Source organism: Scophthalmus maximus, chromosome 12, assembly GCF_022379125.1.
Source record: "Scophthalmus maximus strain ysfricsl-2021 chromosome 12, ASM2237912v1, whole genome shotgun sequence".
NCBI classification, from domain to species: Eukaryota; Metazoa; Chordata; class Actinopteri; order Pleuronectiformes; family Scophthalmidae; genus Scophthalmus; species Scophthalmus maximus.
In genome coordinates, this window is record NC_061526.1 from 1495357 (window position 1) to 1522010 (window position 26654).

The 26654-nt window shown below is 41.7% G+C and overlaps 1 protein-coding gene across 12 annotated transcripts in view; it reads left to right on the forward strand.

The window, feature by feature from the left end:
• The window catches only part of LOC118289217 (collagen alpha-1(XXV) chain), a 138987-nt gene that overhangs the window by 78932 nt on the left and 33401 nt on the right, over positions 1-26654 (forward strand). For 11 of the 12 annotated variants that reach the window (XM_035616093.2, XM_035616027.2, XM_035616057.2 and 8 more), the window contains exons 4-9: positions 797-804; positions 10824-10850; positions 12756-12782; positions 20873-20944; positions 21530-21646; positions 22773-22808. In XM_035616093.2, coding sequence (XP_035471986.2) covers positions 797-804; positions 10824-10850; positions 12756-12782; positions 20873-20944; positions 21530-21646; positions 22773-22808 — 287 coding nt within the window. Of the gene's footprint in view, positions 1-796; positions 805-10823; positions 10851-12755; positions 12783-19845; positions 19906-20872; positions 20945-21529; positions 21647-22772; positions 22809-26654 lie in introns of all 12 variants that reach the window. The other variant, XM_035616044.2, reaches the window with a different exon arrangement.

The following is a 26654-nucleotide window of genomic DNA, read 5'->3' on the forward strand; positions in this document are numbered from 1 at the left end:
CGGGACATGAAAAAAAACAAAAAACACAGTGAAGCAGGTTTATTAAAAGCTCAGTGGTCTACTGTAACTCAGCAATCCATAAAACAACACAACAAAAGTGCAGCCCAGTGAGCTTCAAATATGGCTTCTTAAATGCCTCAGCTGCAGGAGCAATTTGCACGTTCCCTTGGTCATGGAGAACAGTTCAAGGACATAGGACTTGTAAAGAAGAAAAAAAACAAAAACCTTTTTTTTCCAGGGTTAAAGCAGCTGGGCAGCTTTTTTTAATAAGAACCAAAAGACTGAAAATTACTTGCCGGGTTTGGGGGGGAGCCCCGAAGTACGTTGGCACACAGTCCTTTGAGCAGCAGAAAAAGACAAGTGTCACCTCACAAAAACTAGGGGGGACTTTTTAACAAGCGCACAACCCCTCGTGGTAGTGAAATTAGAGCCGCTTAAACATGTTAAATGGGATTGCCAGGCCTGGTGGCCATTGTTGGCCCAGCTACACGCAAAGTAGATGGGAACTCCTCGTTGCAATGTTTTTGTTCTGTACCACAGGTACATTGTTGGTCGCTGAAATACAATGCCTGTCGATTTGGCACAGTCAGCGAATGCACCATGGAAGAGATGTATCTTTGTGAAATATCCTTCCCAAGGAAATGATTCTCAGCAAGAGCCTGCTGTCCCATACTACTTATTCGGATATGTGATTTCACTGGAACATTGATGATCTGAGTCTTTTTGATCACTGATTGAAAACACACTAACCATGTTTTTTTTTTCTCTCTCTATCTCTCTCTCCTTTCTCTTTCAGGACCTCCTGTAAGTATGCCTGCTTCACATCTTTCCCAAATGTGATTGCCATGTGAAGGTAAAAAAACAACAACAACCCAGCTACAAAAGACATATCTGCAGGACGCTGCAGCAACAAGTTCCAAACATCCAGTAGCATTAAAGTCAAGAATAGTTTACATGAAAGAAAAGAGGGTTTTAAATTGAATAGTTTTTGGGAAAACATACTTATTCATTTTGATATGATTTAGATTAGAATACATCTATATACCATATTTTCTTGCCTTAGCATAACTACTGTATTACGTGTTTACAATCACTAGGGGAAATAAAAACTTTGAATCAAAAATATACAGTATAGTGTAGGGCAATAAATAATAGGATATATTAATTATTTTTTTTTTAATTGATGTAGAAGAGATCTGATTATGACACATTTGTCACCAGAGATTTCGAGACTTCTCTGTTATTAAAGTAATGTCTTCATCCCCGTCTTCAATGATTACGGACCCCTTCCCCGTCAACTGAACAGTCTGGTTTGCAATATCCTAGCTACTGGCCCCTACGCCGCCAGCTCCCTGAACCCGAACAGATTATCTCACCTCATTATGCCGCTGGGTGATCACAGATTCACTCCCCTTACCAGATGGAAAACTTCAGAGTTTCCCCAAAGATGAAGACAACCCCATACACACATTCATAGGCACCGGGGACTTTGACAGTTCGATGTGTAACGGGGTCAAGCGGGCGTGTGTGCGTGCGAGACCGTGTGCTCTGTTAAAATTATTTATAGTCCAGGGGTTAGTGGGATTGAAAAGGTATAATGGCGTGTGTCGACTGAGCTGTAAAAGTCGTAAGTTAATCCTCGGAGCCTTCTCAGACACTCGCTCCTGGGGTTCTGGGACAGGTGGTCTCACTTCTCAGGCCCTCTGGCCAGGCTTTACATCTGACAAATAAAAGCATACAGTCAGATGTCTCAAGAGCCGACCAAAGTCCAAAAAGTGTTGCCTCTGAACTCTTCATGCAGCAGGAGAGGTTGGATTTGCCAGTAAATGCACGGGCTGCCTGTGTTTAGCTACTTTTGGGATGGCTGCTGATAGCAAATCACTCTCTGGAGTCATTATAGGTAGCAGAAAGTACTGTAAATGTTTGATAGGCAAAGCAAAAACCCATGCTGCACTTAACAAAAAAGGCTATAATTCGCAATACAGACCAAAGGAACTTATGTCTGGGTGAGAGAATGCATTTCCTCTTCAAAAAAATGCAATGATCTGACAGTGACTCACCCATTGGTCACCGCATCTGTCTCCAAAATTTAGAGAGAAAAAAAATGTCTGAGCCGGTTTCTTGAAAAAGAGACAGTAGTAAGTGATCTCATGTGGTTTCTCATTTGGTATGCCCACCCGGAGGATGGCAGGGGACACGTCGCCATGAATATTCAATAGCTCTCTGTTGTCAACCTCTATAACTCTGGCAACACTGCGTAAATTGTACGTAGCCCTCGGAGCCAAACAAAGCAACCACTGCTGAAGTCATTACAGATCTCTGTGACTTAATCGTTACTCAGCCGCTGATGAATGGACAGGGACCTGTGGTTGCGGAGACAGAAAGAGAATAGGGTCTCCTCAATCAAAACTCAGCAGGAAAAGATCCTCATTGGTGGTTCATGATCAGCGTCAAGACATGGAAAAGTGATTTGCCTTGTTTGGATTTCCCTTCTTTTCCACTGCTTGAGTTTTTGTGTCAGTTTCGCATGGGATCACTGGGTCAGTTGTAACGTGATTGGTCGGATATCGCTTCTTGTTCTCCAGACAGATTGGAAAAATATTCGTGGAGACATGTTGCAGACATGGGCTGAGTTGGTTGCTACATCTTGCCACTGGAACCATATGAATGTGATGTGTTTTTTTACTGTACAAAAAAGGTTAGTGAAGTCTGGGAAATGACAGCTAAGGCAAAAATGATCATGTCATTGCTTCTCATTTTTCTCATCTTTCTGCAGCTCCTCAGGGGTGGTCCATGTCGGAACGCCAAGCCCAAGCACCCACTACTGTGGGTGCACACCATTTAGCGCTAATCAAGCATAAAACACCATCCCTGAGGGCGCACTCGAGTACCCACCAACACCACCCGCTGACCATACTCCTTTAGCACAGACTGTACGCCATCTTAAATTAAAATTACACAGACAGGGTTAGAAACTAACACGCTTTGAAAATCTGAACAGAAGGAAAAGGGGGAAATATTTGAAAATGATACAGTGTTGGAAATATTAAAATCACTTCAGCCCACGAAGCATGCCTCTGCACCACACTGGAGTCTCAAGCCAGGCCAGCAACGGTGCAGCATGAGCCCTTCCGAGAGTTCAGTCACATTACCAGTGAGCAGAGATCTGTGTCTGTATTTGAGAAGTAGCTTCCACCGCCCGTCCTCATCAGCTGAGTTTCCAGCGACCGGAGTTGAGGACGATCTGTCACATCGTATGAATTATGCAGCCACAGCATATGATTAGAGGCAATGTGGGGGTGAAGCAGAGGAGCCCAGGCGCCCTCTACCCTTCATCCTTCATCTACTGAGCACCGCAGCTCCAACACCTTTTAATAAAACATTCCTTCTGAACTTTGATCGCTCATGCCCTCCAGAGCAGGAGAAGGTGCCATTTTATCTAAAGCATGACTAGTTAAGAGTTGAGGGAGGCCCTGCATGTTTAGATGTGGGATTTTACACTTTTTTCTTGGTGAGTTTAAAACCGAAAAAGGACAGTAACAGTTTCAGATCAGCACAGAGGGCACGAACACACACACACACACACACACACGCACACGCATTGGCACTGGTATCTATCCGACATGACAGCGATTATTTGGGCTCATAAGGGCAGTGGTTCCTGAAGAGGCCTACTGGCACTGGATGTGACAACATTAAGAGTTCGACCTTTTTAAATGTCAGTCCTCTGCTCACGCTGTGCCCATCAGCCGCGCTCGTCTGTCAGCAAATGATGAGAGGCAGCGCTCGGGCCAACCATGAGGTTAACTCTCAGTGATTTGAAGCAGTCCGTGGAGCACTTTGGTTGACTGAGCAGGCTGAAAACTCGCAGGGAAAACTGACTGTCACTACCTTTGCGTGGTAGCAGAAATAACAGTGTATGAATGCGATGCTTGCAATTTAAGAGAGAACTCAACATCTTTTTGATTGAGAGGAATTTTCCTCCAGCTCGTAACATCAAATGATGAGAAAAAGTGGAGCGGCCAGTATGTGGTTCTAATTGAATCAACAGAAGACGTGAAAGAAATACTTTTCCAACTGGAACACTGTCCCTTTTTATCATTTCATGACAGGAATTTTTGTGGGTCAGAAACTTTCTTATGTACTGCGCACAAAAAAGAATCTGGCCTAGATGTTTGGCTGCTTAAATGTCTCCCCCTCTGAGGCGTGACTAGAGCTTCCCTGACTGAGATTGTGCTTTGAGAATCTCCGCCGTGCTTGATTTGCGTCCCGCCACTGCACCAAAGACGTCACACACCTACAACCAATTACGCTATCAGTTTCACTTTCCTCAGCTCACGGCGTTGCGCCTCCCACAAGAACTTTAAGCACCTAACAACAAGCAGACGCACACTCACATTAAAGTCATTTTCTGCCGGCTAATTGTGAAACACTGTGGATATGGGAACCAGATGCCATTCCCAAGTCAGTTTTCCAGTGTGGTTTTCCTATCCCTGCCTAACCTCTGCATACAGATTCCCGCGACGAGCACCAGCCACTTGTGGTCATCCGCTCCTGCCCATTCTGCTCTGATTACTCACATCCCTGTCCTCCATTAGTTTCCCGTCATGAAAAAAGTTCCCCCCGTGGCCCACGGTAATATGATTGAGGGTTCCCATGCAGAGCAGACAGACGGTGGTGTACATATAGATTTCTTTTGTTTTTTTACTGGATGTCTTTTGTACTTCAGTTCCAGGTTTGTGCATGTTTGAAGTTGAGTTAATATCACTTCAGGCTTATAGCTGCAAATGGCAAAATGTGCATTTTGCAGTTATTTCCACTTGTACATTAATGCATTTTCTTTATATTTTGTATCCAGCTTGGACACATCACCTTTTTGAGAAATTGTGAGAATGGGTGCGACATAATTTTCCTTCCAGAGAATCGCTCCAAATGTCATTTGCTGATGCTGAAGAGTTCAGCATTATGTGAAAACACAATATCAATTACTTAACTGAGAAGATTGATGCTACATTTTCACGCTTTGTCATGCATGGTAAATATGAAGCTACAGCCAGCAATTGATTAGCTTAGCTTAGCACAAAGACCGGAATCAGGCAGGAATACCTACAGTCCCTGCCCAAAGGTAACAAAATCTGCCTTGCAGGCCAGTGACTTCCACCATAAATCGAAGTGCAAAAATGCAAATTTGTAGACTTCCAGAGCTTATGTTTGGGACTACTTCAGTTTTTCTTCGTTAACTTTACTGGTGTTGGCAGTCATACCAAGTTTCCTTAAAGCAGAGCCAGGCTAGCCGTCCCCCGCCTTTATGCTAAGCTAACCGGCTGCTGGTGGTAGTCTCATGTAGCCTATATCATAGAGTGGTGTCAGTCTCCGCATCTAACTCAGGGAGAAAGAAAAACTTAATTTTATTCTGAGGCATGGCACATACGATCCATCACTTTATTGTGTGAAGTGCGCAATTCAGGGTTTAGTCCTTTCAAACTCTTTACTTTGACCTTCTTCCCGCTTTTGTAGTAAGCAGCACTCCTCACCTGGCCCCTCATCACGTACTCATTCCTTGTCAACACTCGGCACCCAGAGGATTGCTTTGCTCAACTTCCTGTGTACACACATGTTTATTAATATTGTATAGCTGTGTGAGAAAACCGTGTGCCTATAAAGACGAGGTTGTAAAAGCGGTAGTTGTTGGCCTGCGCTCTCTGAGATGCCAGTGCTCCGGGGTGAGATGATTGGATCCATGTGGCCGGCTGTTCGGGCTAAAGTAAACTGCTGCCAGCCCACTTGGCCCAGGTTATCCTGTGAGGATTTGAGCTCCGTTTGATGGATTGATTTTCTGGCCCCCGATGGGTTTTACAGGCCACTGTGTTGAAAACTACACAGTCGGGTCCAGACAGAGGTCACATTCAGATCCCATGTTCCTGACATTTTGCGTCTTGTTGGATTCACGAGATCGCACTACAGCAAAACCCACAAGAATGACACTGCTCATGCCAACAATAGCTACAGCTACGGATGTGGGCTGGTTCCTCCGCTCGCACTGCGTTGTCAGAAGAGCACTGTCGAGCTATCATCCATCACATCCCTGAAAATTACAGGAGAGTGAGAATGTGAAGAATGGTTATTGGAGGTCTTCCCTTTTGAGACAATTTGAAATTAGGCTGACAGAGGTGAGGTACATTTCAGCTTTAGTAAATGCTGCCTGGCTATCCATAAGGTTTCGAACCGTTGCTGTTTGTGGATTACACGCTTGCTAGAGAGAGACTTTATCCTTGAAATCACAATGGAAATACAGAATTTGTATATTTAAAAATGTGATGAATTTGTTGCCTTTATTCTAGAGCAGTTACATATTTATGAAGATAAATAATTTTAATCATCAAAATGACATCATAAATCACAACATTTGAGACTCATTACATGAAGACAATGGTAGAATCAGTGTAAACAAAAACCCACCCAAACAATGTCTTAGGTTGAATTCAGTCACTATTATCACATTAGAAACGTTTGAACTATGTTTTTGACAAAGGTTAGAAACCAGTTTGACCAATAAATCATTGGTTCAGTGAATCAGTGACACTGTGGCTGTGTGGCTGAAAATAATTAGGAAACAATTTTCTAATAATGGAATAAAAATCGAAACAAAATTGTTAAGTTAACGGTACAGAACATTAAAAAAGAAATTAATAACAACAGCAATTTTTCCACTTTTGTTATCATTGCACTAATGGAATGTACCACAGTACCAGGATCAATACGTTTCACATCATTTACCCTTTGCCATTCAAATCTAACACTTCAGCTTACTTAACAATATTACCAGCAATGTTCTCCATGCTACCTTTCCATATTTCTCACCCACTCTGTTTTAAAGGTGGCAGGGGTTTCCTCTGTTTTTCATACCAACAACTCATTCAAGCCATTGCAGGAGACCGTGGTCATGGTTTGGCTTGGAATGAGAGGCTAGACATGTATATGGATAAAAAATAAAAAAAGAAGCTTAAACTTGATCCAGTGGTCAACTCGACAATATCATGCACAGACGATGATCTGCTACAAATCATCTCGTGATGGAAGTTTGACATGGGTTTGCCCAGCGTTAAGCAGCAGAAGATGTGAGGCTTACCATCAATGTGATGTGTGTCATTTTCAATAAGTAGATATAGAGCTTCTGCTTTGGGGCTGCTGCTTTTAGAAAGACACTTTTGATATTCTTTAACTTATGTCACGTACACTGGGACTAATCTTTTGAGAAGTTTTCTCGGAAATACATTGAAACACTATCAGACACACATGGAAATCCAAAATGCAACATTGTTCTCGGTGTCTATTGAAATCTGTTCAAGAAATTGTTCGACATTATAGGAAGCAGGCGTATTCGCTTTCTTGCATGTTTTTTATTCAAACAAATACATGAGCCGTTTTTTCGGACACAAACTAATCAGCACGGTTATATCTTGTTTGTTTAACTCTCACAAAAATTCAAGTGTAATCCACCATGTTGCAACAGCGGTTTTTAGCTGGACAAATTGTATAACGACGCGTAGTCCCCCCTGGTTACCTGGCAATATTTTGGGGACGATGAGTGGCTACCTAGCTGCTGCTGGTAGCTTCATATTTTACGTGGTTTTTTTAGTCGTTTTTTTTTACATCTATGCATGTGGCCAGTGTAATTGTAATATGAAGGTTAAGATGACACTGGGGGGTTAATCGTGTTCAGTGGCGTAAACTCCTACTGCACGGTTAGCAGCACTGATCAAACAGACGCAGCCTGATGAGCTACGGAGCACCTGCTGGAGGGCTGCTTTTGCAAAAGAGCCAGAGCAGAAGCAGTAAAGAGATGTGGAAAAAGCATACGTACACAGGTGCTGATTAGAAAACCTTCTTTTGGGCAGAACAAAGCCACAAAGCTGCAGAGACGGCTGAGCAAATAGATACCCGCTGCAGTTCTACTGTAGTACAGTTCACTCCTTTGAAATTGTCCCTTACCCAGGAGGGCTGTTTAATAGTCTCTATAAAAGCCTCTCACTGCACTCGCCTACACCTTTTGCAAAGCCCCTGTGGGTGCTGTCTGTCCAAGTGATGTGCAAATGATGGGCCATATAATGAGCAGTTGCGGACTGTGCCGAAAAAACCCATTTCCAAAAGCTCTACAACCAGTTAGAATGAACAAGATTGCGGCATGATGGCGAGGTGTGTTAAAAGCAGCAGTCCACTTCTGGTGAAATAAATCCGTACATGCTGCTGAGTGAACTATAATTAGTAAGTCTTTTATTTTTTAGATACAGTTTAAAAAAATATATAGATTCAAAGTTGTTATATAATATATCTCAAGTCATAGCTTAAATGCCTGATACATTGATTCTCAGTCAGGGGGCACATCTGCAGTTGTTTTGGTGGATATATATTAATATTTTGGAGAAAAAATGCACTTAATTTGAAAATCAAAAATACAATTTGAATGAAAAAAATGTATCCACACACTGTCAACTGTAATATTTGAACGTCAAATGTTGAGAGCGCAAGAAAATTGGACAGCAAGCGGGCAAAGAAGTTAAAACAGCTCAAAGTAATTGGGGAAAATGTTTGGGGAAGAAATGTCAGTGTTGAAGACATACTGACATGCTATTTTGTGCCCTATTATGGAAGTTCAACATGGATTTGATCAAGTTTCACTATGGCGCTGCACTTGTTTTGAAACAATTTGAATTTATTTAAATGATAAATTCCATAAAGTTTCCTTTTCTGTCCACAAACCTATGGTGCCCAGTCTTTAGTCTAGTAAATGTTAGTTATCATTTTCAATCTGTATTTTACAGTGCCAGACATAATACACTACACAGGGCCTGTGCAAAACACTGCAGTGTGTGTACTTATGTATTTCTTTGTTGCAGCCATTCACATTTTGCAGTAACAGGTTGTCAATAGCCTCCTATTGTCCAAAGGCAATTTTCCTTCACAACAAAAGGCCTGTACTGATTTACTTGAGCTGCCTTCCACTTTCAGAAAACATGCTGGAGACTTATTTAGCCGCTCTGGAATGCCTCGTACATTGTTATAAAAGTAAAAGTCACATTTGATTCCAATATGTTGCCTCTTGTTATTACCCCCCAAGGAACCGCAATTGGAAACATTGTTTTTATAATGGCACATTTTGTGTTTACAAGTGTGTTGTGGCTCTCTGTATGGCCTGAGAAGTAAGTACTCAGACCACCTCCTTAGATCTGTGTATATTAAAGCCGCATTTCCCATTAGAGTTTGTCTGGGTTTGTTGAAGCGATCAGAGTTGCCATATTTAAATGTAAGTACACATGCTTTTTGTACAGGTTCACAGCCACATGACCTAGGCAAAGTGGGCCGGGTGCAGATCCAGTTGGGAACAAATGCACGATTGTACATAAACAAAAAGCTATGGATAGTTAACCGTGCATCACAAATAATGTCCAAAGCCACTGAGCAGGCAGAAACCTGGCTGCAACTTACTTTCCCCAGAGCACTGTGGTAGATATTGGCTGCGGAAAACTGCTGGACTACCTCTGAAGCATTTCAGTTTAAGACCATACTATTATGTGCCAATGCGGTGGAAGTCGGCCTGTGTCTGCAAGCCTACTATTCTGGGTCACTGGTCCATAGACTCTTAGGAACAGCATCCAAACATGGGTCTTATACTAATGTCATCAATCTATGGACCAGAGTCAAGTTACTTCTCTCTCTGTCTGGTATCTTTAAAAACCACCCAGAGTGTTCCTGGAAAATCAGCCACGGCAAAGATATTACTATAGTTGCATTGGTGACAGCTGAACAAGTTGTTCTTTTCACCTTAGGACATACAAGACATTTTTCTGGCAGTTACAAAACCAGTGACAAATACCACTCAGTGGATTGTAGTAGATTCAGGTCTGGTCTTAAACACTTAGTTGGTCTATGACCAGGAAAAAAAAAAGATTTGACAGCTTACAGATTAGCCCTGGCACAACAATCTTTCTCAGTTTCTGTAGACGCCTGTGATCATTAATCTTGGGTTGCGGGTGGTAAGTTAGTAACTCTGTTTAAACTGAACTTATTCTGATTTTTCCAGAGATGGCTTTTTCCAAAAGTCCGACCTCAGGGGAAGAAAGAGAACCCAAGTTATTGAGCTTTACTCCTCAACTTCAATATTAAAAGTACTAGGTTTGAACTCGAGCTCATTAGGCTCAGGCATATAGATGCACAGCTCATTGTCAAATCATCTACTTCACCGCATGATCTTTTACGGAGCCCACCCAGGAGCCCCTGCCTGATGACTGACAGGCATTGGATGCAAAGCTGCCTCACAAAAACTGCTGCGTTACAAGAACAAGAAGTGCTCCTTGTGTTTGCGCCGCATTTCTTCAAAATGCATGCCAATATTCGCTTGGAGATTGCGGGATTTGATCTTCTAAGTAAACGTGGACTTGATTTGGGCCTGGTTCTTTTGTTTAAATTGTGTGTTTGTATAAGCGGCGCTGTCTGCAGAATGCATGATGTACCAGTTCCCAGTCTGTGACAGGGCATTTTAATCAAGCGCTGAATGTGATGTCAAAAAGTACACAATGCTGGTTTAATCAAAACTCAAATCGTTAATCTTATGATTGAAGCGCCGTCCTCAAAAGTTTGTGATGTTCCGGACTTGTTTAGCAGCTCTGCTTGTTTCTTGGTTACATGATTGGTGTTTTATCTGACTAGCGCGTGCCTTGGTACCGGAATGAATACAACTAACTGACATGATCTTTTGTCATTTTCTTGTAATGTGTGTGGTGTTGAAAAAAGTTTGAACCATTATTTTTTCCCCCTCTCTGTAGGGCCCTCCAGGTCCGAAGGGTGAAAAGGTGAGTAATCTCATATTTTGCTTGATATAGTTGTTGGTGTACTTTCAATAAGTCATATATTTCATTCAGGTGCTTAAAGAAAGAGTTTGACATTTTAGGAAATAAGCTTATTCGCTTTCTTGGAGAGGTTTAGTTAAAAAGATTGAATCGGACACTTAGCTTAGCTCAACACAATGACTGGAAGCAGAAACAGCCAGTCCGGTTCTGAAAAACCAGATAGCTAGGCTAGCAGTTTCCCCCTTGATTCCAGTTTTCTGGCCAACTGCTGGCTCCAGCTTCACATTTAATGTACAGTCATTAGAATTGTGTCGATCTTCTCATCTTACTCTTGAGCGTATCTTACAAGAGTGTAAGTTCTGCGAGTTCTGTTACGATTCACATCTTCATCTCAATATTTAAATTTCTCTATCGTTCGTAAATCCCCACTGCACAGAACATTAATGACTGAAAGCCAGAGCCCAAACTTGAAACCCTTAAATTCCTCACTGAGCATTCCTCCATAAAACAGCAGTGGAGCATGCAAAACGAACACATACTCCTGCAGACTTACAAAGAGACAGACTTGCAAAGGGACAAATTTGTGCCCGTAGCTTTGCTTTGAAAGACAAATATCTGAGATCCACATCCAGAGAACCTGTGATTCAGTCAATAAAGCTCTGAATTCCCATATAATAGAAACCAGTTGCTCTCAGATCTGAAAATGCACACTTTTTAAAATGATCTACTGGGGAAGATCAAGGCCTGTTACAAGCTGGCAATGAATACATTATGTATTTTTACACATTTTGTGTAAAGAAAGCAAAAACTTGGGCAATAACCCATTTGCACAAGGATTATTCAGCTATAGGAAAACAAGAAATAAGAGGAAATGGCGTGAGAGTGCAAACATGGAGAAGCAGTCTGTGTCGAGTTACCCTCTCTGGTAATGGATGATTTCTAGTAATGTGGGGTGTGGAATGACGTTGTCACCGTCGGACGTCATGTGTGTTGGTGTGATTTCATTTCTGTTTCCTTATTTGGCGTCCATTGAAGCACAGAATAGAAGTCATGACGACTTACAAGAACATATTAAAATGATTGTCTTGCATCTGTTCCGGCAATTGTGATTAACCTAGTCTTACTGATTAGATGCATGTCGATGCCCCTCATGTGATGAAATGAAAAACAACTGTTCATTTCTCCCACCCAAGATGAATAAAGTAGTCACTGTGGCCATTCACAAGTCCACAAAAATTCCGAGAGCTGTTTTATTTGAAATTACACTGGCATTACGCTGACGTTTGTGGGAGCAAAATTCTCACCCATGCGTGATAAGCTGCTTGTCTCATTTTACTTCTGTGGCTAAATTGTATCTCAGCCAACAGGAGAGCGTCAAATCAGATGGTTTAGGGACGTACAGTTATCCAGTTATTTAGTCTTCCTTCACTTATGTCAAACAAAAGTGTGCTTTTTGGTTTCCCTCTAATGTGATAAACCCACAGTCTTCACCATGCAGGTTGATTTGAAACGTTTCCTACTTCAGGAACATGCTCCATCCACAGAGATCTACCCCCGAAAAGGCAGAAGCCAAAGATCTCTGGGGCATGAAATCTGGCCCGGTAAAGCAGTCCCCCCCCACCACCTCCCGCCCTTTAGCAAACCCACCAAACCTCACACCACTGTTCTTTCTATTTCTTTCATACTCAATTCATGTCAGTCCCTGTTATCATAAGTGATTTTACTCTGAACCACAATGAATTGCTGAGGGTTCCTGTATTATTTTCCTTTATCAATGTGTTATGAATTATGCCTCAGTGAATTGGATGGGAGTCTCTGCGTGTTATTGACACCGCACAGTGTATGTATGTGTGTGTGTATGTTCGACCCCTGTGTTTCAAGACAAATTCTTTTTCTTGCCTTCCGCAGGGGGATCAAGGCGACCAGGGACCACGGGTATGCGGTTTACTCCAACTTCTTGTGATTAGCTGACGAATGTGACTGTGTGTGCGTCTTCCCTAGCAGAATTGTAGGCAAAAGGTTTGACATGCATGAAATTCCAGGGATATTGTTCTTCCCATCTGGCCAAATACAACATGCATTTCAGCTCTGCTTATTTCTACAACAAGAATGGCTAGGGAAACATATCTTGGAAGGCACGTGATGGTATACTTTTTACAATTGAAAGACGGGTCTTTTTTCTTTACCTTTAGTCTTCAAATTGAACATAAGTACAAGATCTGCCAAATGCCAACTAGCTCTGTATCTATAATTACTCCTGATTCACTTCACTCCTCAACGTGACATGGCATATTTAGAGCTTTAATCATTTCCAGCTCTGTAGTTTGACATTTCTATCAAAGTGTAGCTTCTAAATGATGCTAATGTGAGGGCCTTTTTTGTGCTTGACAGACTCTGAAATTAATTACTTTATCTCCATGTGATGGCAAGTATAGCCCTCATTTTTCTCAAATGATTTTTTTTTTTTTGTTTAAATGAGCTTTCTTTGAAAAACAGAGCGAGTGCACAGGTTTGTTTTAAGTAGATTGCATTAACCGGGTCACATGTACACATGCTGTCGTCACCAAGAGTAGATCGTATAGACTCAAAATCATTTTGAATGCCCGTAACTGATTTCCATGAGAACAGAGAGCATATAGAGGCGAGAGCAAGGACAAGAGAGCACAACACCACAAGAGATCTGTCTTTTCACCAGAACGCCAGCCATCTAGAAGTGGATCTGATCCCAGTTCAGTACTGGCACCCGCCCAGACATTAGTAGTTTGCCGACTGTCAGCTCTTCTCTGGGCCAGTTGTGTGCATCAAAGCACCACATTTCTTATGATTTTGAAGTCAACGCACGTGACCTTCCCTGTGAAATTTGATTAGTGTCACGTTTGAGCAGGAACTGGACCCAAAATGCAGAGGTGGTGTAAAAGAATATTTAATAAGAAAAGAAAACAGACTTACTGCGTCTCAAACAAAAACAAAATGCAACTAAAGGTGTCCACGACATGTAGCAAAACAGCTAAATCTGAAATGCTCGAGCCAGGGAAAGAATCACAGGAACAGAAGCTCAGGAACAGTCTTGGGGAAAACACTAGGAACAAACCGAGGGAAAATAACAGGGACAGACCGAGGAAACCAACAAGGAAAACAGACCGGGCCAGACAACAAGAAAAGCAGACGATCCAACACAGACACAGGGAAGCACAGAGACTAAATACACACAAGGAGGGCGGGGCAATTAGAACACAGGTGAGACACATTAGGAACAGGTGCAGACAATCACAGGGGCAGGAGACACAGGAAAAACAAGACAACAGAAACTAGACACAGGACAGGAAGTGAAACAACACAATGAACTACTTCAAACTAAAACAGGAACCAAACACAAGGGATCAAAAGCACTAAAATAACATACCTTGCGGATCATGACAATTAGTGGTCTCAGAGTGATACATCTAATGTTACAAAGGGGAAGAGGTTTTGGACCTCCAAGGGGTCTCACACTCTCATGAGATCTGCAAACGCATTTCCAGCTCTCTGATATCCTTGGTTAATTTTTAATGATACAAAAAGTATTGGATAATAGTTGTAATGAGCTGAACTGCTGCAAACAGATAGAAAGAAAAATAGCTTTGCTCTCTATATGAATTGACCAGTCTTAGCTCTCCCCTTTCGGATAGAATTTCTTGGGCTTTGCCCATAATGTGTACCCTTTTAACCCGGGAAATGGAGTCATCTGTCTCTATCAGCTGAATGATTTATACTTTGGAAAAAACAGTGTGGCTGACAGAGTTCTAACAGGGACCAACCAGGCCCTATTTTTCTTACAGAGTAAATAAATAAACTGTCCACTTCAAGATAGCATTTCATTAATTTCCAATTACTGCTAAATTGTTCCCTAACAGGTACAAATTAGCACACAGTTGCATTTGAAGGACTGTGGAGGCATGGAAGGATTCTAGGGTCACCACCAAATCTGTGGAGGTATGGAAGGATTCTAGGGTCACCACCAAATCATATTACCTACCCAGAATGGAGTATTGACTTTGCACATTAGATTAGCAGGTAAATGCAGCAGAACAGCATTAGAACGATTTCCCTACTAAATGAAGGCAGAACAAGTGCTGCTTGACCTTGAATTTAACTATCTGGCTGGGAACGATGCTCATTTCATGCCCAGTATTGGCTGTGTGCAGAGGGTCAATTAAACCCTTATGGAGGTACATGTAAACAACAGAACATGTCAAGAACATGTCCGCCATGCATTGCAGCTTGCCAGATTGTATCAGATCTAAACAGATTTAAATTTAGAATTGTTTATAGGACAGACATGTGTTTGCATGTGTATACATGCATGTATATCTTAAGTTAAGGGGTCAAGTCAAACCTTTCAATCTTTTGACCAAAGATGTGTAAGAGTGTAACATGAATTGCTACATGGCTGGCAGAATTTACTCACAGACGCCCACTTCCTCTGCCTGGTCCCCATATGTCGGGGTCAGTCATTTGTTAACCCTCAGGGTCAATGGCCACATCCAAATGTCAAAGGTTAACCAAGCAACAAATAATAAATTGGCCAGTTTTGACTAACAAATGTGAGGCCACCCTTTCGAGCTCCACTGGTGGGATATAACAGGAGTTTAACAGGAGTGGCAGGCTATGTGTATCATCACTGAGGGAGGTGTGTGGTCTTCTTGAGGAATGGCACCAGCTACAGCTGTCAGGCAAAAGGTTGGTAAATTCCTGGGTCAGTTAGTGGAAACATTCCTGAGATTTCACAAAAAAAATTGCCCTTGTTTGTCCAGTGCTGTATTTCTCACATCTTGGGATTTCACCAATTGGCCCAATGTTCTTCCAAAATAAAGAGGCTGTGGTTATGTAATTTCCAGCATTTGACTTTTCAGTCATGAACAAAGAAAGTGTTTTACTGTGTGCTGTTTGCACATGGAATCAGAAGCTTTTAATGAATTTCACTTGAGATAAATTTGATGCATGGGACTGATGCCAAATCTGAGTCTTCAAATGAATGTTCTATTCCACGTTTAATCGATAAAAGACATCTGAAAGCAGAGCTGGTAATCCCCTCCACTTATCAGGAAATGCCACAGCCTGTAGTTGCTCTAGCTGATTTGTACGTTTGGTGTGGTCACGGAGATGCTGGTTTGGGACCGTGTCTTATAACGGCTGTTGCTGATTGTCCTCATATCTCGGCTTCTTGTTTACTGCAGTTGCAGTCATCTCGCTGCAGGCAATATTCATAGCCATAGAGCTCCTCACCAGATAACCAACATCTGTTTAGAAGGAAAAACTTAAAACAAGGCAATCTGTGAACGGTTGGGATTCTGGGAAAACCACCATGTCATTATTATTCTCACACATAGACGTAAGTGCAGAGGCAATGCCGGATGAACACTATCCCAGTAAATAGTGTGTATGAAAATGATTGTATAAGCACGCAGGCAACAAACCAGAAAGCAGCGCACCAGCCTGCAGATGCACTCTACTACATTTTCATGCCTGGAGTCTTTGTTTTGTCCTCTCCCCCACTGACCATGATGCAGTACTTGTTGTCCCTCTTTGTCCCCAGGATGTTTGAGGTTGTAAATAACTTCAGAAATATTTGCGCTTCAATCCCAGCTACACAGCGCGGCCATTGTCTGCAGTGCAAGAGTATCCATTTCTCTGTTCTGCTGCAGAGTTGAATTAAATCAGCCTGCGTTCTTAATGAGCCATGCTTTTTGAATTATCTTTGGAAAACCACAGGGATGGCACCAAATCCAGGTTTGGATAGGCCAGATTTTATCTTATAAGCTTCAATATATAGGAAGATTGATCTCTCACACAGCATGTTTATGCTAGTGTGCCAGTCTTTTGAAAACAAACTCATAAGTTAATTTATAGTTAAGCAAAACCTGCAGCAAAAAAAAGGATCAACAATAAAATTAAGCAATCATTGTACAGCCAGTATTCTGTCACGCATAGTTGACAATGATACAGCCCCAAGATTTGCTTCTGGACTTTTTATGTAATTTTTTGAAAACATTGGGACATGATTTCAGTCAGCAGTTAAATAAAAAAAATCTTCAATTTCTAGCCAGCACCAGTAGATTTCGCCATCAGAAATGACAACTTTCTGCAATCCCAATCCTATTCTATCAGCTCATGCTGGCTGGTTAATTAAGTGAATGTAAGCTTATGAGTTGATATCCACAGTGTGACAGCATCTTGTTGCACTTCATGCACGATACATAAATGATATTGTGGTAAAAGACTGTGGCTAAAGCTACTCTATACCAAGTATTCTTGGTATGGAATTATTCAGTTTTTAGCTCAATTAGCAGTTTGTATTTTCACACCATTTGTTTGTAAATTTAACGTTGCAGGGGAAAAGGCTTTTAGGATGCAGACGAACCTACAGTATGCGTTTGGCGAGACGCAATGCTATCTTGAGAAAGGTTGGTTTGGGTTGCTGGAGTGTAATCTTCCCCAAATCAAATACAGAGCAGGACAGAGCTACTAGCATTGACCTAAACCCTGATAGCAGCCAGGACCAGATAAACACACTGAGGAGATGCTACATAGTGGATGCGGTAGTTGCTTTTGTTAATTATACAGCCTTCTTCCAATGTGGCTCATTTTAAAATATAGGATGTGCTGCTTGTCTTTAGAGGGAGCTCCGTTACTCCAGTACATTGTTAGCTGGACATGCTCATGATTGTGGCTCACATCACTGCGGAAAAAACACTGTTTAATCCACTTTTGCTATGTTTCTGGTCAGAAACCAACCTCGGAACTCTTAACATGCCGAAAGATGCTCTTACTAGAGCCCTGTGTACATTACATTTGGTGTTACAGACCTCCCCAAAATTTAGCAGACCTCTCAAGCCTGTATAGTTTATTATAGTTGCTATAAGCTATGATTTTAAATTGCTGTTAAGAGTAGGAATGTAACAATCAATCCATGTTTCAGTCAAAAATCTTTTATGGCAGTGTGATGTTGAAAGTCTTGTCAATATCAAAGACTTGTCGACAGGCATGCGAGTTCAATAACGTATATGTTTATATCAACGTATTGACATGTCTCCAAAAGGAATAAAACTTTATTAGGTACATTTATGTGAGTATAACATTGGAAACCATGTTTAGCTGAGGATATGTCAATGTTGCTGGACAACCATCAAAGCATAATATTTAGCCATGAACCATTGTCGTCTCTTAACAAGCAGAAAACCCAAAGCTTTCTTCTTTCATTTAGATTTCATGAGTGGATCACAAATGTCAGATTTTTGACAAGGGAATTGGAAACAATTTGATTGAAGTTCCTCAAAGCTCTACGAACAATACCACACCTCAATTTACCAGCAAGTTATAGAACAAAGTCTGTCAGCTCAATAAATGGTCTTCATGTATATTTGAAACACCACATTAGGAAAATAGTTGCTTTGACAACATCATCTTTGACAACACAGTTTCCTGGCGGAGAGTGAATGTGGACTTGTAAATGTTTAAATTAAATGCTGGTCATGTCTTAATTGAAATGTCTTTAAAATGAATTGCTTGACAGTTAAAGCTGCTGTTGGTAGGATTGAGAGAAGTGTGGACATTTCAAAATCCAACGACTCCTGCTTTTTAATATTTATGCAACCTCAGTATTTGCTTTGCAATAAAGTGTATTTTGAAAGTGATTGGTTTCTCATTCCATAAATAAACAACAATGGGAAGATTACCAAATTTTTTTCATCAATATACTTTTTGAATCAATTCAAGGCAAAACAAATATATTAATTTGGGGTAATCAGATTCACTGGTTCGGTACTACCGATGCAGTATCTCAAAGAAAAGCATAACAAATTGATCAAAGTACACTGATGTACACTTATTTTGCACATGAATAAACAATACAATACTTGTGTTGAATATTCCTTCCTCAGCTGTCCCCCCAGCAAAGTCAGCAGAAAAGCAACATGAGTATGTGACACTATGATCCAGGAAAAAATATTCCTCCTCAGAAATTTATCATGCATTTGCAAATTCAGTGAACGTGACACAGCTGGGATTAGCGAGACATAATTAGCATTTAGCATAGCACGGGATGCTACGTTGGTGATAAAATAGTGAAGCTAACTAAACAGTGTGATGGGGGAGCATTTGGCCGCGAGAGCACAGACAACGACACAGGTCTGGAAAACTCTCAAAACAGATTAGACCGCTTGGACACAAACATATTTTCAGCTATTATGCTACACATACCGCTAACCAATAGCTGTAGCATGGAAAATAAAAGATGAATGAAACACATATACAATATTACTGGTCAAGCAGAACACATCGTTTGTGAACCCTGTCAGTGTCTGTGGACCCGCTCCGATGTTTACATCTGCTCAATCTGGTTCCTTCTTTTTAGCTCGTTTTTGTTCGTGGTCTTTGTCGTATATGCAGTTTCTGGCAAAGAAACCGGGCAGTTTTTTCGATGCATGGCATTTCTCTACCACGGTGTTTTCAAACTGACTTCTGCTGCAAGCTCCTCGTTGCGAAGACGTGAGCTTGGTCGTGACTGAGCGAGTGAGGCTGTGCACAGGTTCTGCAGCGCTGCCCAGCTCGTACCCAGATGATTTGACAGAGCGGAGAGACGCCCCCTGGCTGTCATTGGAGATTTTTGCTTGGGCGCGGTGAATTCTAGCAAATGGCATTAAAGGCAGTAGAGGGAGGTGAAAGACCCAGAGTCTGTCACAGACAATCTGTCTCACATATTACTACCAGCATATAGCGACAGTTTAAGCAAATATGAAAAAAGTTATTTATGCAAATCCTACAAACAGCAGCTTTAACTTCAATGTTGGCTTAAGATAGTTGGGTAACTATTTTTAATTCTAACACAGCGTACTTGATAAATTTGTAATAATATTTATTTGTTGGATGCTTGTCTTCTTCCTCCTTAATCTGTTTTTGTTCACCCAGTGTTTGAATGTCATGCGTGTGTTGTGCCATGTTCTGCTGTTTGTCCCATTAGGGATTGCCTGGTCTCCCTACGCTGGCTGCTTTGCACAGCAATCAGATCCTGACTGTCAAGGTTTGTCGGTGGTGGTGTCGCCTAGCTGCTCAGTCCGACCCCTCTGCAGTGCACACTGGGAGTAAATGAATCACTGCTGGCTGCTTTTTCTCCAAGCCTGATGATAGAGTAGACACAGGAAAAAAAACACCACGTCTAATTAATCACAACCATTCAATCGTTATCCCCTTCCACACTGCTGCTACCAGATTTTCACTCAAGAGATTTCTGTTCCATGCTTCCATGCCAAGGCTCCCATTGAAAGAAAAGGTGGCCTTTTACAGCCCAGTAATATGTAGTGGACTGGAACAACAATAGGCAGCTTGAAACCAAGACATGGTCTGGCTTGTGTCCATTGATGCTAAAATGAATGGAAAGGAACTCCAAGAGTGGCAAAATGTTTTTTTAACACTCATGCCCATGGTTCACCACAAATCCTTCAATCCACCAATTTGGCCTTCGGATTGTTTCAGAGATGGATGAAGCCACACAATACCAATGGACACTAGCAGAATAAAGCATGCATTGAAAAACACAAGGTTAGAACTCATCCCAAACTCAGAGGGTTCGACCATGCTGGTGTCAGTGTGTGCAGCTCCCGGGTCTGATTTAGCAGCAGGTACGATGATGATGATGATTATGATGACGACGGCGCTTCACAGAGTAGGAGAAATTCCCATTTTTCCAGGGACTGGGAGCCTACTGTGGCGCCCTCGCACCCCTTAGGTGGTAATTATGGGCCTTGCTCCAAAAAGTCAGCCCAGACTTCGGAAGCAAACCACCTCTGTGCTTGAAAAGTGTGGATTTCTCCCCCAATGTGTGAAGACACTGGAGCACGGTCCATGAACACAGGCCTTTCTAACAAAATCTGTTTCTTTTTGCATTTGCCTTCCTCCTCCTCCTCCTCCTCCTTCTTCTGGGACCTCATCCTTCTTCAACCTTCTGTCACCTCTGACCTTCGACTTCTTGACCTCACACACCTGCTCAGATGGTCTTCCCTAAGATCAATCATGGCTTTCTTTCCGCTGACCAGCAGCTCATAAAGCGACGGCTCATTAAGGTAGTGGCTGTGTCTTCTCTCGTCTCCCTGTCTACCGTGCCAGGTCTCAGCGTATCACTTTTCTCTGGCAGCTCTGCAGTTTGCATGCAAATCTTCAGACAGACTTGTCACATGCAATCTTAAAGTCCTTCTGTTACTGTTTAAAGGAAAATATGAAAATGTCTCTTTAGAAAACAAGATTCCACTAATGTACAATGAATTACTGTCTTGGCACTACTTAAAGCATTTTTCCTACGAGCTAAATTGCTGGATATTTTCTTATTTTTGTTACTATCCAATATAATAATGGAAAGGAATGGTTCAGTATATTTTCGCCTCGATGATTATTACTAAAAAACTTTTTTTCCAGTCCATACGTAATATCAGTAAGTCCATACCACAGCGACTTACAATAACCAGTTTTAGTCATACCAGAGGTAGGCGGGTAGCATCCATGTTATGAATGGAAGCAGCCCCATAGCCACGCAGCAGATCATTTCATTGCTCTCTTCTTCGTCATTATTTAACTGCAGTGGCTCCAACCTCAGCTGATCCAACAATATCACAGCATATAATGATGTCGTAATGTGTTATTTTACCACACAGGGAGACCAGGGGCAGGCAGGACCACCTGGCCCCCCAGGGCCACCGGGCCCTCCTGGGCCTAGAGGGCCTCCCGGGGACACAGGCAAAGATGGGCCCAGAGGCGTTCCTGGTCTACCAGTGAGTATTGATCCTCACCTATAGCTGGAAAAGTTTGTTTAGCTGAGCAAAGGTTTTCTTTTGGGGTCGTGCATCTTTAGAATAGAACTGAATCAGAAAAATTGTCTTGATTTTTCCCATTCAAAAGAATACTGCATTGTTTCCATGCACTCATAATTTGACTTGGTGGCAGGAGGGTTTATCCAAATGAAAACCTTTCTAATGAAGACTAGAGAAGCTACAGGGCAGTTCGTTGCCCCAATGTCTTTAGCTGACTTGAATATGTTCTCCAAGTAAATGCTTTATTCTATGTATTTACGTTTAACTTGGTTGGCTTTCATTATAATGTAATATTTTCCATGTCTTTAAGCTGGTCTCTGGCATCACAGTAATTCATATGAATTCTGCCTGTGAGAGAAAGAAGAAATAGAAAATGCCTGTCAATTATGTTCTGCCATAAAACCTTCCAAGGTCTCCAGCTGATCTTTATTGACTTGGCTGAGTTCACAGTGGGGGGTGCAAAAATATTAAGTGTTGTTTATCTGATTCTATCCAAGCTTTTGATGACTATTGTTTTTTGTTTTTTTGCAGTTGCAATACTCCTGTTTTTCCAAGAAATTAAACGTCCCTTGCTGTGTCTGTTTATTTCCCTTATGATTTATTTCTGCTGCCACAAATCACTGGTGGTGGCGAACATTGTCCTGTGAATGTCACAGAGTCAAAAATGGGATAGTGTTCAAGCATTGACTTTGGCATCGCAATGTGGACATGGCTTGTGTCTCATTTCTACCCCGAGACCTGCATGAACATACAAGAGCCAGGCCTGAGGCAAAGACTAAAACAAGGTTGTTGGACAGAGACAGTGCAGGGTACAGGTGGCACAGCGTGATAAATGCCTCCCAGCCAACTTATAGGAGCAGACCAACCTGAGCTCTACTTGGCAACCCGGCCGATATGCACCATTGTAGCTGTTGAACACAAATGGAAATGGGGACTACAAAAAATATGTGGACAGTACTGTGTTGTTGGCCAGACATTTCAACTTTTTCTTTATGATCATTTTAAAATTCCATGAGTGTTGTCAACTTTTCAAAGAAGACTTAGCCCACTGCTCTTACATTAACTGTCTGTTTTCTATTTCCTTTAGGGCGATCCAGGGCAGCCTGGAGAAGCGGGACTTGTGGTAAGCACACATTTTTCCTTTTTGGGCTCACATTTTTCTTCATTATCCGTGGCTCACCTTGGACTCTAGTTAGCAATTTAGCATGAATGAATTGTTTGAAATATAGTTGGTACAAAATGCATGCAGCCTTTAGAATTAGCTTGAACCCTTCCCAAAAAAATATGTTGACATTTTGGGAAATACGCTTATTTGCTGTATGAAGAACAAAACAAAACTGGAAACAGGTTCATACAGCTAGCCTGGTTCTGCCCAAAAGTAAGGTTGTATTTATTGTATTTTAAGCAAAGTGCCTTTGGGAGGAGGGATTGATGTGCAGGGGCACATAATTAGAGGACAGATATACTATACAACTACGTTCTGGGGTTAATTCAACATCTTTTAACATTCAACATCATTTTTAGAGCATCAAAGCAGTCGTGTAAGGATGCCGCCACTTAGCATATTTTTAAAATGTACAATATTCACAAGATATTCGCAAAGTGGTTTATAGATACTATGGTGAATATTAATGACACTTTTTATGATTCCCTGCAAAAACGTACGTCTTCTCAAAACCCCTTATACTGTAGGGACAAGCTGTTCCAGTTAACAGCAACTGGATACTACTTGTGGTGTTCAGCAAATAAAGCATTTGATTAAAGTTTCCTCATAAAAGTAACGCTGAATAGGTCAAGCCAAATTCCAGAGAAAGCAAGGTCGGAAAACGGGACCCGCGAGAACACTTGGTAATGTCAGTTTTCACAAGTGAAGGGGAGGGTAAGTGAAGCTGACAGAGGAGGTGTTATCAAGTGCTTTCATCTCTGATTCCATCCATGGAAAAATCTGGTTGGATTGGAAAGCAATGGGCAGAGAAAATAAAGGATGATGAGGCTTTGAGCAGTAAAAAAATGACACATTAACTTGAGAGTAAAAGGAATTTAATGCTCAGTTGCTAATGGTTTTCAGGTCACTTCACATGCGACCCTCTATAAAAGTTGCTATGTTGCTGAAGTTTTCAGCTTTTGTTGACTTTAATTAAGCGGCACACTAATTTCCCTAGATCCACATGTCATGAATGTCAAAGTTGCAGGTGTGCTCCCATAAGTCTCCAGTGCTTACACAACTGCTCATGACACCCGCCGGAGCATTTCTCCAAAAGATGAATGGTGAATCCCATGCAAAATGAGCTCTCGAGTTTCGTATGAAAAATATGGGCTGCTCACTGTAATTCTTGAAATAAGGCCTATCTTTCATGAGTATATATGCAGCATGACACTAATGTACTTTTAACAAGGAATAATGTCATCATTTGGAAATCCACCCCAGTCTCCCATTCTAGTAAAGCAGCAGGAGATGAGCATGTCCCAGAGGTTGTAAAGAGATGTGACATGGCTGCTCAAACCCAGTTTGGAGTTCAGAGCTTCTGTTTCCAGCCAACAGCGGTTTGGGGAAGAAGATGAAAAAAGGAAAGATAAGATAATGGATTATAAAGAAAAGTTCCTGTAAATTATCATTTGGAATGTCAATTCTCTGGAGTGGGAAGGAAAAGAAATTCTCCTTCTAGATGCACCACACCACACCCTTGATTTGGCCTTTGAAAATCAATATGAATTAGATATGCTGAAGCAACTAGACTGATTGGCTCCACCGTGTGCCGCAGGCTGAAAGGACGAGCTGTGATCGGCACTTTCAGCTCTAGGTAGGGATTCTGAGGTTGCCCCTTGACCAATTTTGCCTCTTTTATGGCGCTCTAGGAGCTCGCGCCCACTTGAAACAGCTCAGTGTTTTGGATGTAGATGCTATTGTTAGGAGACAGAAGTAAATTCCAGAGTTTTCCACCAGCCTTCCAGGACATATGGTGCTGGTTAGAAGGATTAAGCTCTTGTGGAGAAACGGGGAGGGGGAGGTGGGAGGAAGAAGAAGAAGAAAAAGGACATATTTTCAGGATTCAATTCGAAATCATCAGTGCCATAAGGTGTCTCTGGGGCAAATTAAAGCGGTCTCCAACTCTCCAAAGGTGGCTTTCAGCCTTGCATACAGTTTTCATTTGGAACTTGCTTTACATCAAAAAGACTAAATATGGAAAACCAGTGGTGTATTCTGTGCAGTGTTCCATCCGAAATGAAAAAAAAAATTCCTCCAGCTGCTTTTTGGTGTTATTTTTTCTAATTATACTACAGACATTCACTGATTTACCACATCCTATTAATTCCATAACTACCCGCAATGTACCCGTGACTCACCTTAGATATATATATTATTTTTTTACGAATGCACAACAGTCATGCGTGTAGGGATGACATATTCTTAACATGCCTCTATAATGTGGACACGCCTATAATACTTTAGTGTCCTTGTCTAAGTTTTTCCCTTAATGTGTAACCAAACATGAGGAGCAAAGATGAGAGTAAATGTCTTAAAACCTGCGCTGTGGTCTCCAAAAATGTCGACATCGATGAGAAAAAGCATTTTTTGTGTGAGTGGAAAAAATGTGTTTTGTCAAAAGACAGGTTTTAATTTTTAATACACAAGCTGGGTCTTGTTGTCATAGGATTTTTGTTTTGTCATTTCCGACCTGTTTCTCAGTTACACTGTTAAGTCGATTAGTTGGTCTACACTATGCGCCATATTCTTGCTAGCTGCAGAGTTGTTTGCAGTTGTACTTGGCTGTAAACCTTGTGTGATTGAAAGGTCTTAGAGGATGAAAAGTCATGTACACTCAAATAAAGCACACACGCCCCAAATCTCTGCAATAATGGTGGCGAGCACGGTGTTATGCTAACCTACAGCTTTACTGTCCAAACTTAAGGCAATGAGACCCAGACTGTCAAAAAATTAATTTCCCTCAAAGCTAAAAAGCACCATAATTCAATGCAAATAATAGTATGCTATTGCAATGGCTTTTCAAAGATCTTATGAGTGAAACAGAAACTTTGAACAGAAGGTCTTACGCGTACCCCAGAGCTCCAACATGTCGCTTTGATCAGCCCCAAATGTTTTTCCTGTAAATGCTGAGCAAGAATTGCCCACTCTGGAAGTGGCTAAGAGTGTGGGAATTGACCTGGCAATAGCCTCATTGTTTGTCATTTCCAAGTATGAATGAATGAATGAAAGCATCAAACATTCAGGGCTTTGTATTTGTGCTCGGCTGCTCGACTTCAATCGGCGTCCTGTTGATACTGCACATTTACGGGCCCTTTCCCTTTGTGATTGTTAAACGAGGGCGCTAAGGTGCAATATGCTGAGCATGTGGTGTCATGACCCACGTGAAAGGAGTAGGAGAAATTATTATCTTTTTTTAAAGATCGAAAGCCTTAAAATTATCCTCAGGTAGACTTTTCTTGTGATGCCAGGGCCAAAAGCTGAGAACAAAAGAAGCAGCACTTCCTGAAGGGTTCTTCTCTGGAAAAAACTCCTTTTCAGCCAGTAGCCCCCTGAGTGCTCTCAGATGTAGCCAAGCTAATTAGTGTTCAGGCGAGTGGCACATGCTTGCCTAGTGGGTCATAAAAATGTTTACCAAACCCAACTGAGGATGGCTAACAACGGCTTTTAAAGGCAAGCGGGAGGAAAAACCTTTCTCTTGGTTGGCCGGGATAATGCAAGTTGTTCATTGAGGTTTTTGTTGTATGTGCAGATGGAATGCACTATAAATGAGCTGCGACTGTGTGGGCTTTTTCTGTAAATGTGAGAACTTATACCTGCAGCGTTTTCACAAGCAAGTTTTGTACTTAAAAAAAGAATATTAAGCCAAGCATCCATTGGTGCTATAGCCACAAGGTAAGGGTTAGGGTTGGCCGCTGCCAAGAACCATTTCTTCCTCAGAAATATTCGCAGACAGACAAACTTTTCAACTTGAATGTCCTTGGT